We start from the raw sequence: 15,088 nt of genomic DNA, 5'->3' as shown, positions 1-15,088 counted from the left end.
CAGCCGTGTTCTGACACAAGTTTGTGGGTTTTGTCTCTTGGGCTATTAGACTTTCTGAAGAAGCATAATGGCTTCACCTTTACCAGTTCTATCAGACACATCTTAACCACCAGAAACCTTTGAAACTCTTTACCAGATCTCTTTTAGTTCGCTGTAATTCAAGACTGTGCTCTCACTAGCTTCGACCGGAGCGTGAAAAAACTCTGTGCCTGTCAAAGCTATCAAGCTGCCAGCGACTTATTTGTTGTAACTCCAGTGGCACCTGAAACAGAACTCATTCTTCATTTCTAACAACATCAAGCTCTTTTTGCTTTTTTGTTACAGATGGTATCCCTTAAGTCCATGGACCCAGCAAAGCCCCCCCTAACTTCAACACTGTGCCACTCCGTGGTCACAGAAGATGAATACGTTTACAGGTGAATTTTGACAGCCTGGCTTAAACGAACAAATGTTTGATAGCTTGTGCTGGGCTAGGTAGCAAATGCATTAATGTAATTTTGACAGTAAAAACAGCTGATAATCAGATTCTGAATATGTTTCTTCACTCCCACTGTACGTGCAATGATCAGTACACCAGTATAAGTACAGGTTTCTATAATAAAGCTAAAGGTGTACTTTGATTAAAAATTCCTCCTCACTCCTACAGTTTATTCAAAGAGCCTCACTTCTCAGCTGCTCTCATCATATCTGACCACTTTCAGTCTCTCTGCACTGGTGTCAGAGAGGTGAAAACCCTGCTTTTTAGAAACAGTAATCAGAGATTTTATTGATTATTTTTTTAAAACACATGTAAACATGGCTTACGTGACTGACCTTTTAAATCCCTATGAGCAATACCGGCACCCTGAGGTGTTTGGAAAGAATATTGCTTTTAGTTTACATTCAAGGGCAGAGTGCTTTTTATATGAAATCCTATAATTAAAAACAATGTCTATAAATTGCTCTGTAAAAACTATGTGTTACTTTAATAATAACTCAGTAATCGAGCAGAAAAGCTTCTGCCTTTTGAAACCTCAACATCAAGAAGGACTTTTGACAAATCAGATTAGATTATTAGATTAGAAGAAAGAGCAAGTTAAGTTTAGAAATTGAGTTAGCAAAGTCTAAAAACACTTAAATTAGCATTTATTTGGAGCCATTTTTCTGGCAATACGATTAATGTTAAATATTCACTCTCTTTTTAGCTTGATTTGCAGTTCTTTAAAGAAATAATTAGATCTTAGCTGCTAGATGCTTCACTATGTTTAATGGCTACACATTAACTTTGCCTTCTGTCCTATGTAGCAATACTATAGTGTTATTTTTTGATGAAAATGAAAGTCTGGTATCTGTGTGAAACCACTGCAGAAAATAGTAAAGTTGCAGGCTGTAAAACTAAAACTACAGGTAACAGATGAAGTTAAATACCAAGATGCACTGTTAAGATCAGGGGTGCACAGTTATATATCTTGGTAGGTTTGTCACTACAAGTAACCACTTTCACATCATGCATGCTTATTTAATCTACTGTCAATATAAAAAATATTGACTGAAAATCCAATGAAAAATCAGAGATAGCATCGTTTAATTACTAAATGATCATAAGAAATTCAGAACAAGAACATCACAACCAATAACGTTACATGTATGTTACAACTATTCACTAGCGGGTCATTGAAAACAAGTCAGGTAACCAGCGTCCAGATGCTGCTGTGGTTTAAAATCTCTTAAAGCACATAGTGCTTAGATTTAGATGGAAAGACTATTATCATCACACTCCTGCCTGTCTGTTAAGCTTGTAGCGACAGCCAGGAGACAGTTAGCTTAGCACGAAGTCTGAACATTTCTGCCTATGAGCGACCCTGTAGCTCACTAGTTAAAGCTGCAGAGTATTATATTTTCGGACATTTGTTTTTAGCAGTAATATACTCACAAACATAATGTGGATGACCTAGACACACTGAACAGCCTGGCAGCAGTGCAGAAATGCTCCTTTCTAAAGGTTTTTAAACCAGTCAAAGAACAGCTGCTGGACTGTTGAATTATAGTATTAAATATTATTTCTTAAAAGTATCTAAAGAGCTGGCTGGGAGGAGCGAGTGTATGTCTCACTAGTACAAGGTAGATTCTCAAAGGCTGCATGTAGCTAATTGAATTTAAATAATGAAAACTAAATAAACAATATTAGGTCACAGTTTTATGGGGCGCTGTGTGACAGACTCTTTTATATAATCTAAATGATTGTAACCTTTGGATAGAGCTGATAACCCTGTGTCCAGTTGCTAAGCTAAGCTAACTTTCTCCTGTGATTTCAGATTTAACAGACAAACTTACTGTTATATTGATTTTTTTTTCATCTATTTTGCAGTAAGAAGGGCTAATAAGCATATTTTTCAAAATGTCAAACAATTCCTTTAAGAACTAAAGTCAAAAAATGCTAAGAGGTAAGTAACGCTCACACATGCTAACACATCTCCCACATGGCATTTCATGAAAGACACAATTTTCAAAACAGCATTGTGGATTTTTTTTTTTTTTTCAGTAACGGCTTTATTAAATTAGTGCAAAAGACAGACGTAACTCATTCAAAATGTCATCTTTTTCTTTATAGTGGTCTTTCAGACAAAACCCACACACACTACGTTCTTTTTGATGAGCGCAAGAGAGAAAAGGCAAAAACTATCCACCAAAACCACTTTTTACACATCTTCCTGTGACTAATAGATGGAGAGAGAATAGGACAGAGCAGAACTGATGGGAGATCAAATGAAAACTAAACGCAGTCATCACAAGAAGACTCCTGATTCAGAATTTAATCAGTGATTCTAAGGTAAAAACAATAAAAAAAAGAAAAACTAATAAAAAAGATGTTACAATAAAATAGTCAACACATCAATAGCATTAGAAATAGTGAAGTTTCACAGAAAAGAACAAATGTTTCCTCTTTTTTAATTATTCACTGTGTGGGTGACCAAAAAACTTGCAATCAAAGTACATAAGTTAATCAATACTGTATATTTATACAATGGTAAAAAATAAAATATTTATATAATAGTACTTTTTTTTAAGGTTTACACCGTTACTATAAAGATATACTGTTTTCCACTCCATGACAACTAACGCAATAAAAAGAAGCAAATCGAAGAAACGACTCCAGAGAGTTTCTGACTTTGAAGGCTTATGGCTACCGCCTTGTCCTAAAAGACCACAATCACTGCAGAAAAGAAAACAGGCTTTTTCTCTCCACTTCATGTGGGAAACAAGATCAAATACAGTCTGTGACAAGAAAAGAAAGGAACATAAAAAATAAATAAACAAAACAAAAAAAAAATAAATCCAACGCTCGTCCCCAACCAGGATGGTAGCTCAGCCTTTGCAGTGTTCCCTGGCCCACTGAGAGACAGGGAGAGGTCGATAGATAAACGGGGAGTGGCAGGTGATCATGTCTGTGTGAAGGAAGGATGGAGCTGAGGTGAAAAGATAACAAAGGAACAGAGGTAGATATGAGAAGAAATGTGGGTAGGAGCAGAAAAAGAAATCTGGGGGTGGAGAGAGAGCGGTTTCATATGAACTGTGGTGAAAGACCAGAGGTTTAAAGGTAAGGTCCAACATCATTTAGAGCTTATGTTTTGTTATGTTATCAATATTCATGTTGTCTCAAGTATCTCCTGCACATGTGGCATGTTGCCATGAGCACTGCTAACCCCCATTGCTTGTCTGCCAGCGGATATAAATGCGGTGCCAAAATAAAACACAATAAAAACTTCAGAAAAAAAAAATAAAATTAATAATGTGCAAATGGGAGAGAAAAAAATCGAGTCAGGAATAGAAGGGGAGATGAGATGAGAGAGGACTGACGAGGAGAGGGACAAACGCAACAAGGAAAGTGAAGATGAAGAGAAGAAGACGAGAGTGGCATTGGATAAGTGAGAAATCTGTTAAAAAACGCCAAGTGGTATTATACAGCAGTCGTACGGTTGGGGAATGTGATTATTTTCTTGTTTGATTTTTTTTGTGGTGAGAAGAGTTCTTCTTGTTTCTTCTTCTTCTTCTTCTTCTTTTTCTTCTTCTTCTTCTTCTTCTCCTCTCCTAAGCCTGGGTTGTGTGGGGGAGATAAGTCGTTGCTTTTCAGTGTTGCAAAAAGGACTACGGGAGGTTTCGGCACAATCTACAGGCCTGGTGGGAGAATAGGAGATGAAAGAAAGAAGAAGAGAAGAGGAAGTGAGAAGAGGACAGGAGGGGTGTGCAGGGAAAGACAAAAAAAGACAGGAGATACTGTGAAGTGAAGGTTATCACTGAACCAGATCAATCGCAATCAATTACAAAGGACAAGTGAAGGTACCACATCAATAAAGATTCAATAAGGACAGAACGAGAAAAGTTCTAATTGCTCACTCGTAGGCCACCTTTAGGCTGTACCAACAAAGTAATTGGCTTTAATGTGAAAGGCCATCGTGAAAGTGTGTCAGCATGTACCTTGCTCCTGACCCCGGACGGCTCGATCAATATCACTGAACACAAGCAACTCTCTAAGAAGACAGTCCACAGAGAAGAGCAGCATGCTTTTGATTTATCATGTCATCAAGAGACACTGTCTGGAGTGTGTACAATGAAGATCAATTGGGTCCTGGTGTTAACTTGTACAGTAGCTCAATTCTGACTCCAGAATTAGTTCAGTTTATGGTGCTGACGACGGCTCCGAAGCAGGAAATACGGCCCCGTGTTTAACAAATGAGCCTGGACTGAAAAATCTGTTTCAGCTCAGCTAATTTCAACATGGTTTGTACGAGAACCTACATTATGTACTTCAAAGCATCACAGAACATGCAGTTCAGTATGTTAATTCTGGATGCTCTATTTCCCCTAGTGATGCAGGGGTTGGTATGAGTCTAAAGGAGAGAGAGAGAGAAAAAAAAAAACATGGGGTAGAGTATGTTCTCTGGTAATGTGAAGGTTTGTCTCATCAGTCTGGCAGAATTGTTTACAACGAGCTGGTCTGAAATGTGATACAACACAGGCAATCGCACACACACATGCACACGCACACACACAGAGTGCAGTATGAAATGGGAGAGTTTATTGATTGCTTCTCTGCCAGCCATCTCCTCCTAGTCTGCCCCCTATTTCTGACATGTTTGGAGATGGCTGGGTATTTGACAGAAACCCTCCTCAGTCCTGCTCGACATTTCGCTCGTCCTCATGCCTCTTTTTCTTTTCCTGTCGCCTTTTTTTTCCCCCGCCTCAATCTGTTTGCCGGTACGACCGGATTAGAAAGGTTGCGTCGGATTTCGGCTTTGTCTTTAAACTCTTGTATAGAAAATCAAAAGTCAAGTAAATGTTAAGGTAAGTAAATAGCTATATGCAGGTAGGGCCACTTACTACCCAACTGTTCGCCGCAGGTTCTGGAAATAGCCACTTTGCTTTTGCTAAATTCAAATTGCACTTCACTGTGGCTGTGAGCACTTCAGTGCATTTACTACAACGAGTGCACTCTGGAGAACAGGAGGTAAATGAAGGTCAGACAATCAGTGTTGAGATATTTTGCTCCTTTCGTGCACAAAGTCCTTTTTGTGGTGTGTTCTATAGTGAGCATTATTAATAACAAGGACTAAAATTTCAATCCCTGTTGCGACTGTTTTTCATAACACACTGTGAAGCCCAGGCAGAGGTAAAGTACAGTACGTAAACTCAACACTCATGTTAAAAGTGCAAGTACTTGTCGAGAAAAACACCCCAATACAAGTAAAGGTACCCATTCATTTTCATACGCAAGTAAAAGTACACGCTCTAAATGGTACATCAGGTTACTTCTGTTTGCAGCTAGTGAGACTCTAAGTACAACACTTCAGTGCACAGACACAGTATGTGAGGAATGGATCAGGTGGACCGTTTGCATTGTGCCCTAATAGACAGACTTACCTTGAAGTCTTGCATTTTGCTGCTAACCTAGCAAAAACATACAGTCAAATGTGGTCAAAACAATCCATCTGGAGGTGGTAATTTGTCATAGCTATTGTAGAGTATGTGTTTCTAAGGGCTTTATGCTTTGTGTATTTATGTTGTGAGTGCATGAGTGGGTCGCACTGTTGCTCTCCGGTGTGGTCACAGCTCTCGTGTGCTTTGTTTGATAACTTGACGGTATCAGTCGGACGTACTCATCATAGGAGCCGACTGTTGACATGCCAATATGTCTTTCAGTCCCTTTTCTCCGCCACGTCTGCCTCGCTCGCTCCCTCCCTCCACATCTCGCTTCCTCTCGATGAGATTAGAGACCAATCTTGATGAATGTGAACTATAATTTTCCGAGACACTCAGACTGTAAGCTTTTAAAAAAGATGGGAGCCGAGTGAGCCCGAATGGGGCTGAATATCTAATAAGGTGGAGGGGTACGGAACAGGTGGGGCTGGGGCTGATTGATTTTTTCCTTGTGCTTTGTTTTTCTTCTAATGGCCCCCTTTTCACAACACTCAGACTTAAATGTTGCCTTAAAAAAATGAAATAAAGGCAAGAAACACTTGTAGGCACTCGAGGCTCTGATATTGGTTTCTGCAAATCTAATGAGACTCTGGCAGCCCTGTTTCACCTCACACGAAAAACTGGATATATAAAAGAGGAAATTCTCCCCCTCTGGCTAAAACGTTAAGACCTTGACATGAAAATACATTGCTGAATCAATTCACCTCATCTCCTACAGACGCAGTGTATCAACTCATAGGTCAGGAGCAGATGAAAGAGAGGAAGACGGGGATAAACAGAATATAATCTTAGATTGGCTCGATTGTAACAGCTAGCGGTGGTAGCTACAGTACAATACCACGCTGTGCTCCTGCTAGAGGAGGTTTTATCGTGGTTTCTGCGACATTACATTTCTTCCTGCTTGTTGTTGTGGTTGTTGATCTATATAAACCTGTCACACATGGATACGCACACAGATGCACAGCGGTAAATATACAGTAGAGTGTGACATTTATCCCACCCAGTATAATGTTCTCACAGCTGACCTTGGAGAAAGTCCCACAGGTCCTGTATTAACAGTTCCTGTACATGTTGTGAATACACAACCTTCTCTGTCAGCTACCTGTGCCAGAAAATCAACCTACACTATTTCTATTTCACAGCATCAAACAGAAAGGAACAAGGTCTGAATCGAACCTCCTTTCACCAAGTACACGAGTGACCTGATGGAGAATCACACAGCCATTCACTGGTGTTGACTTAGCTTACCGTCTCCACTTATTATAAGTCTGTCCTGGTAAAAGCGTCAACTTAATGCGTAAAATGTAAATTTAACAAGCTGCTGGAGGCGAGGCAGAATCAAACAGGTCACTGGAGGGAACAGTAACCATTTCCCTGCCTTTCTAATTGCTGAGAGGAGAGGAGGGTGACAGTTGATTAGCCCAGGTATGTCACGGCTCCTAGACAAAAACAGCAGCACTGCAGCATGAATAAGAAACATTACAGGGGAAGACGAAGGCTGTCAGGGTAACGCTGAATATAATGAAAATGAATAAGCCTCACCGAGTCAGTATTTAATGATCAATGAGTTAACTTTGTACAATAAAAATAAAAAAACATGTGAATAGGTAATTTATGGTGATGCTAGTGACAATGAGAGGCTGAGGTAAAAACTGTAATCTCTGTTGGAGTAAACACTATTTTATGCTAATACACGTGTGATTTCACATGTCAATAAAGTGCAGCGTTATATTTTACATGTGTATGAAATACAAATGTTTATGATGGACTTCTTCACATAATCAAATCCAGATTTTGAGGCTTCACATGTGACGGACTAAGAGGTCCATTAAATCTGGCTGCATTTCATTTAAGTGTTCCATTAAAATATGACATCAGACAATAGACAATACCAACGTCCAGGAGCTGGAACATGATATTACAGCATGCAAAGATTGTTATTATTGCATTGCATTTGACAGGTCTAAATATCAGCTGTCTAATGAAGGGCTGGTTCTGTATTTATACATAACATCTCCAGAATATATAACAATCACGCAGTCCTTCATCATGTTGCCTCATCCTGTTCTGGCATCGAATGACTCACATTGCCTTACAGATTTCATGTTTGTCGGCCTCTGATTTGGGGCTGTATATCCCTGCATGTCCCTGTATAATTCTTCAATAGATGTACCAACAAATGTAGCAACAAATCATTCATAAAACATGAGTGCTGCAACTTTATGTTCATGCACAATTTATGACGCCTTAAAGCTTCACTTGCTAATGATCAACAAATAATTCATTTACAGCTGGAGCAAATGTGACAATTTTTAGGGTACTTACAAATTTAACAAGTACAGTTTACATATTAATATGAATAACGATGTTTAATGATGTTTAAATTATGGACTAGTGATGAAATTCTACATTTTTGTATCACGCATATGTATTTACTTCATTATACATTTGATCAATAGCTCATCCTGTAGTCTGTTAAGGTATCTAAACATTCACTACTATGTTGTTGTAGCTGTGCTGGTTATAGACATCTGTTTTAAGAAATGATGCACCTCTCCTGAATACCCCAGAGTGACTTTCTATCTCACTTGAAAGATCAAAAACCCTCACAGCTTGATCTGAAGGCAGAAACAACCCTTCCACCATACACATAACTCTGGTATGAGGTCTCTTCAAAGGAAGCTGTGAAAAAAAAAATCTTCTTCTTTTTTTTTTCTACCAAAGTAAATAAGCCCCTAAACATCCTGTCTCTCTAGCTGTGAGGGGATTAGTGTAGAGCTGTAGAAGGAAGAGGAAAAGTGGCTGTCAGACCGAAGCGAAGAATCAGAGAGGAGGAATAGTGTGGACTAAAAAACCTGGGAGGATGGAGGTAAATTAGTGGCATTTGGGCTAGGAGCTGTTTGTTGCATTAAATAGTAAATGCTTTGTTTGTACTCCGCCCTCTCACTCCTGCTCCTTTTACTCGTGGAATTACATTTACTACTCTTGCCGAAATTAGAGAGAAACACTGAGAGCGGCAGCTCTCTGCAGTGTATTACAACTGCACACACAATCTGCAGCTCAAACCTGTAATCCAGCATGGAGAAGATTTTAGCCTGCAGTTTGAGCTTGTAGACTTTCCTAAATTGAGCACATGCAGCCGGAATTGGTCCAGTGTGGGATGAAATGTGTGCTGTGTATGTATGTGAGAGAAGTAAGAGCATCATCATCCGTTACCTTAGAGATTTCCGTTTTATCGCCTTACTTCACATTCCTCATAAGCTAAATCCACACACAGCATCTGTGGATCCAGCAACGTCCACATCACCTGTGTGACACCGCGCGTGTCACACACATGTTATTTAGATGGGGCCCCATCTTGGCCACCTTATTGCTGCCAGCCAAACATCATCAGCTCTGAGAATTTCATTTTGAGCAGCAGAGAAGCTGCTGAGGAGAGATAGTGCATTTGCTGTTCACACGCGCGCTGATAGGGGGCAGTGTGATCATCTGTGTTGGTTTGCCACCTGTGAGCTGGATAAAGTGGAGCATTCCTGCTTGTAATTGCTTCTAAAATGAGGAATCCTTCATATAAGTAGCTTGTCCTTTTTGTGTGCATCCACAGCCTACGCGAGCATGTGCCGACTGCACTTAGATTGCCCGGTTAGGAAATCTTATCTCAGGCGACAAGTGGATGTTTTAACACCCCAGGACTAAATGTGCATGCGTCTTTGACTCATATATGTGCTACATTTCCATCTGCAGGGCTGTAGGATAATGCCGTAATTGTCCCCTGCTTTATGGTAATCTGTGTATTTGCGTACGTGTGCCTAGTGGATGTCTACGACACAGTGATCACAAAAGGAGTGAAGGTAGGCCCCTGCAAAGCCCTGGGGTTTAGCTGCCTATTCTGCAACAGTAAACAAAGGTCTAGGAAGCATTAGAAGACACAGTATTTGTTGGCCCAGGTACATGCTCACCCTCCCTCTCTGCTGTGCAGGTATATTATTTGCCTCTAAGGGTCTGAAAATGCAGTGCCAGTGAATTGTTATGTGGCTGAGAGCTAGGAGAGAAAGCCAGTGAGGGCATGGCTTTCCTTTCGGGCACTGTTAAAGGAGTTGGTGTAAAAGGTGCAGAGGTTCGGTAGGACGAATGGAAGGGAGAGAGCCGACTGAGGCCAGTAGCAGCAGCAGCAGTGCTGTTCCACACCATGGTAACAGGGGATTAGTGTAGAATTTAAAACCCACTCATCTTTTCCTTGCAGCTTCCAGGAGATGCACACAACAAGAGAAATCTGTCAGCGAGGCAGAAATGATTGTTTTCTTTCTCCTCAACAACAATCAACTTGTTTCATCAATTCTCTTGGTTCATTCTGCCATTTTACGGAGACCCGAGGACTAATCTGCCTCATTCTGTCTTGTTTGTGTTTGTAGAAAATATACAAATATGAATCACTTCACTTGTTTTAAGGGGACTGTGGTTATTCAGATGCAATATGGAACTGAAGTGCTTGTTATGATAGACTTATTCTGTCTATCTTTCATCTATTTTTAAAACAGTTTGTTTAAATGTTTCATTTATTTTTATGCAATGAAACACTATTAAAAATGAATGTATATGAAAAACAGAAGTCTAAGCCTTCAGCTTATGGAGAGTGAGGTCTTGTAAAAAATGACTTCATGTCAAGAGGATGTGACAATTAGGGAGATATTAGACAAGGGAGAGATTACAGCCTGCACTAGGTGATGTCAGGTGCAATGGAGGATGTTCTCCATGGCAGATACCTGCAAAAAAGACACGGAGGCAGCTGTCAGAGTGAGAGAATCTTTGGAAAAACTTCTGAATTGTAGCTGATGTCCCAAAATCTAAATTTACACCTATTAGTAACTGATGAAGAACATGGTATTGTGTTTATTATAGGAAACTGGGTGACTGCCATAAGTTATATTAGTCACATATTTATGCAGCGTTGAGCATATTCTTATGAGTGGTTCTTGCATGAGGTGCAATATTGCATGTTCCAGCTTCTAGTCAGTGTTGATGTTTTCAGTATTTTAGAAGGACCGTGATCCATCCTGAAACAAGTGCTTCGAATTTACTAAGATAGGAACAGACATTGGGTGGATATAAATGTAATACATTGAGGATTTGTCAATGTTTACTTCATTTCTAATGAAAATGCGACCACATAAAACAACTTTACTGCTGTGTGGTGATGCCTGCTGCAGGTTAGTAGCCTGGTGGGCAAAAACAGAACAAAACAGCTAAAGAGTTTAATCTCCACACTTTTATTCTTGTCTCCTCCCCCCCCCCATTCTTCCCCTCTGGATCTTTTCATTTTCCTTCAGCTCATCTCTCTCCTGCAAGGTCAGAGTTCAGCTTGAAGATAAGGGAATTGAAACAGGATCCTCTCTACCTCTCTGTCAGACTATCTGACTATACACTGCAGTGATCAGTCCCCTCTATCTGTCCCCCAGCACAGGTCTCTGTGATGAGCTCAAGCAGGAGTCATCTCCCTGGGCACCCGTGTGCGCGTGTGAGTATCTGTGGATGTGTGTAGCGATGTTCTGCGTCTGAATTGTGCAGAACCTCTGTAGCCCAGCTGTAATACTGTCTGAGACTCCCAAAAGAGACACACATGCACACGTACACGCTTCGCCTCTGTTTCCTCTCTTTTTGTAATCTCCAACCTCCAGCTCCAGGGTAACGCCGCTCGCTCTTACGTCTGCTCCGAGTAAGCAAACATACTTCAATCTAAATGAATGGACATGCACAAGGGCGCAGGACCAGGCAGCCCGACAATCTGGAGCATCTATTTGGTTAATGAATGCCACCGTCTATCACGGCACTGTTTACAGTAAAGTAATGAATGCAGCTCTTGTCGTTCAGAGTAACACATCTGCAGAAAAGACTCGCCTAATGTCATCTTGACGTGTCAACCAAATATCATGCTTTCCAGTTGCTGCCATAACAACCTCATATAACAAAATATCTCCATAACAGAGGGCGTGACAAGCTAACTGACAGATCCAGCTGGGATGATCTCAGGATTGCTGCCATAAAACTTTCCCGCGATGTGGCTGCTTGCCTACTAATGCTGACACAGCACCGGCTTACGTTCATGATTAGTGTGTTGCAGTGAAACCGCGACTAATGGTCCATCCGTGCTGGAGTGCTGTGTTATGCTGGTGCACAATGTCAGTTTAATTTAATACTTTGGGTCCCGTGAATCATGAGTTTTAAGTTGCAGGTAACTAAGTGCTGTGACTGCGTCATGAGAGAACAAGAAGAATTGAAGGCACTGCTTTAAGCAAAGCCTTCCCACACACGCCACAATCACCTGCTATGAATGAACGTTTGAAGAAAAGATATGCATCAATGGACAGATTGATCCATACCTAGAGGAAGATCGATGGGTCCTGCTAGATGTGGTGATTCACAGACACTGAGAGAAAATGAGAAGATGAGACGCAGAGATTTGGCCTGTAAGCTGTAAGGATTATGGGAAGACTGCAGCTGATTGTTAAATGGAGAAAAGGCAAAAGCGCAATAAGTGGTGGAGAGAAAGGAGCGGGAGTGATCAACAGGACATGTGAGGGAGACAAAAAAAACAGAAGTCAGAAGAACAAGGCAAAGAAGAGAGAAGATAGAGAGCTGACGAAAGACAGCGAGGCATGACTGTGATTTTCCTGATGAGTTTCAGTGAAACATTTCACACTCCAGCACAAGAACCTGACTAAAAACTACCAAGCACAAGCCTGGATGGGAAAACTGGATCTGAGCCCCTTAAAGTTGCAAATCATTTTTCTTCTCGCTAAACTAGCTGTTGGACGTCCTCCATTACGTTTGTGTTGTGAACCGAGGAGGCTGAATTATTCATGCCACTGCTAATGGCTTAATAGTCAGAGAAAAAGTACAAACTAGGAATGGTCCATTGTTTGATTTCTTTTTGACTGATGATAAATTGCAGCCACTGTACTACATTGTGTCCTTATTAATCCACATTTTACCAAGGATCAAACTTGTGTTCTTGGTGTGCTGTGGTGGTGCTGTTACTTACAGAGTAGGACGATCAGGAGTGTCACGAGCAGCACAAGAAAGCTGGAGCGGTGGGAGTGGGCAGAGCTGCAATGCATCCTGTTCTTCTTACAGACGCACACCTGAACTTTGACCTCTGTGTTGTTAGACAAAGGGGGCACCCCTGAGTCAGTGATGAGCAACGGGAGCTGGTAGTTGGCTTTCTTCAGGCTGTGTAACAGCATGATTTGCGAGTGTGTGGCTGTGGGGGACACACAGAAGAAGGAAGGTTTAATGGAGTGGATGGACAGTAATCCCCTATCATGCATGTATTGCATTGTCCCTCTATTCTGACTTAACAGCTGCCTATATTTTCCAAAGCAGAACTAAATATGTGTATTATAGCACAAAACTTGTAAGCCTTGAGTAAGTGGTTGCCAAGCCATTCCTGACTACTGAAGTGACAAACATTGGCACGGCATGAATTGCATAAGATTGTTACATTTTGTTGCATCACATTTTGAAATTCCTTAAGAGAAAATACTGGCGCCAGTTCAGTTCATGCTACAAAATGTGTCACAATATCCAACGTGGCACATTTTACCTGCCTGTCACGGCTGTTATTTCCATGTTAGGCGACTTTTATTTTTTTTATTTAATTAGAAAAAGTACATTGTCCGACTGTGAGCTTAAAACAATGTCACAAGGCAACTGTGGGTAACAGTATATATTTCATAATGTCAAGGCTGCTCTTTGTACAAACCACCCCTACCTGGCTCATCAGTGTGATCTCTTTATGCCAGAGTGCGGGGTGATATACAGAATGTCCCATAGTTTCTGCCGACCTCAAGCACCAATGTAATTTATATTGTATTTGGTCCCTGCTGTGTGCTACACTACACTGCCTGGACAAAAAAACACACTACCTGTATTTTTCTAAGCAAATAATAAGAGCTTTGCATTGGATAATTACTGCAGTGATTAATATGTTTCAGTGGGCAACACAATGAGGTGAGCCGACTACCTGAGAGTGCTGAATAACCAGGGTTTTCCATCAATAGATATTTTCTTCTTTGTTTTCTTCCTAGGCATGTATCCAAGATGAGAATCCAATATTCATAAAGCTCAAATTGTGAAAAAGTGGTTCAGGGAGCATGAGACATCGTGGCCTCTGAACCGCCACAGAGTCCAGACCTCAATCCCATTTAGGATTTAAGAAGGAAATGATGGAAGTGAGGACGCAGCAGTCCGATCCCAACATCAATACAAGATCTTGGTGAGAAATGAATGCAGCTCTGTGTGGAAATACTTTGAATGTGGTGATACTGCATAACAAAAAAACGAAACAATGCCTTACTCAATCCAGTCAAATCAACAACACTGTCAGTTCCCTGTCACTACTCATAGATTCTTCTTCTTTGTTAAATTATTGTGTTTATTATCACATACAGTACATCTGCTGAAACCTACAGTGTTGTTCCATTAAAAACCAGAACAACGTCAGTGCTTTTAGAGTCTCTGGAAATCTGTTGGAGAAAAAACATCCTTTGGTCTCGTAGGTGTTCACTCGGGTTGGGTCGAGGTCAGACGCTACTGCATATGATTCACATAATTTTCAATCTCATCAGATGACTCAGTAACCTCTCTTGACCTGTATTAAAATATCTGTATTCATAATGTTCCCTCTTTTATTTATTTGAGTTTTTTTCTTTTAAGAAAATAGTTTCCAGTCTTAATTTTATGCTAAGCTAACTGGCCGCTAGTGGTAATTTTATATTTGTCCCACGCAAGAAAACAAATAAATATATTTCCCCTGTCACGCTATTTCTTTAATCTTCAGCCATCATTAATAATTTCTGAAAATTTAATTGAAAAGCACGCGGTTAGGATTATCAGTCAGTGTCCACAAACCAATTAAAGAACAACTGCGGCGATAGGAATTCAAATGAGCGGCCGCATGTGAGGACATGCAAAACAGCAAAGTTATTTTCAAAGGCAGATGTACTGTACCGTCGAGGCATTACCACCAACAACACCTCCTACCCTTGGGTTCCACACACACACATGCAGGCAAGCACAGCGCCAGTCTATTTCACTGGGACTGGGCTCTTTCTCTGCTGGCCCTATCTGTCTCTTC

At 40.7% G+C, this 15,088-nt stretch overlaps 1 protein-coding gene across 2 annotated transcripts in view; it reads right to left on the bottom strand.

The window, feature by feature from the left end:
* Positions 1-2,530: 2,530 nt before the first annotated feature.
* The window catches only part of cdh13 (cadherin 13, H-cadherin (heart)), a 168,284-nt gene continuing 155,726 nt past the window's right edge, over positions 2,531-15,088 (bottom strand). Inside the window, exons 12-13 of one of the 2 annotated variants that reach the window (XM_026364668.1) lie at positions 12,995-13,213; positions 2,531-3,446 (exon numbers count right to left, since the gene is read on the bottom strand). In XM_026364668.1, the coding sequence (XP_026220453.1) occupies positions 3,346-3,446; positions 12,995-13,213 (320 nt within the window). In that variant the 3' untranslated portion in view covers positions 2,531-3,345. Of the gene's footprint in view, positions 4,156-12,994; positions 13,214-15,088 lie in introns of both variants that reach the window. The other variant, XM_026364669.1, reaches the window with a different exon arrangement.

The sequence above is a fragment of the Anabas testudineus genome, chromosome 6 (genome assembly GCF_900324465.2).
Source record: "Anabas testudineus chromosome 6, fAnaTes1.2, whole genome shotgun sequence".
In the NCBI taxonomy this organism is placed as follows: Eukaryota; Metazoa; Chordata; class Actinopteri; order Anabantiformes; family Anabantidae; genus Anabas; species Anabas testudineus.
The sequence above is the reverse complement of the archived record's forward strand: the minus strand, read 5'-3'. Positions and strand labels throughout refer to the sequence as shown.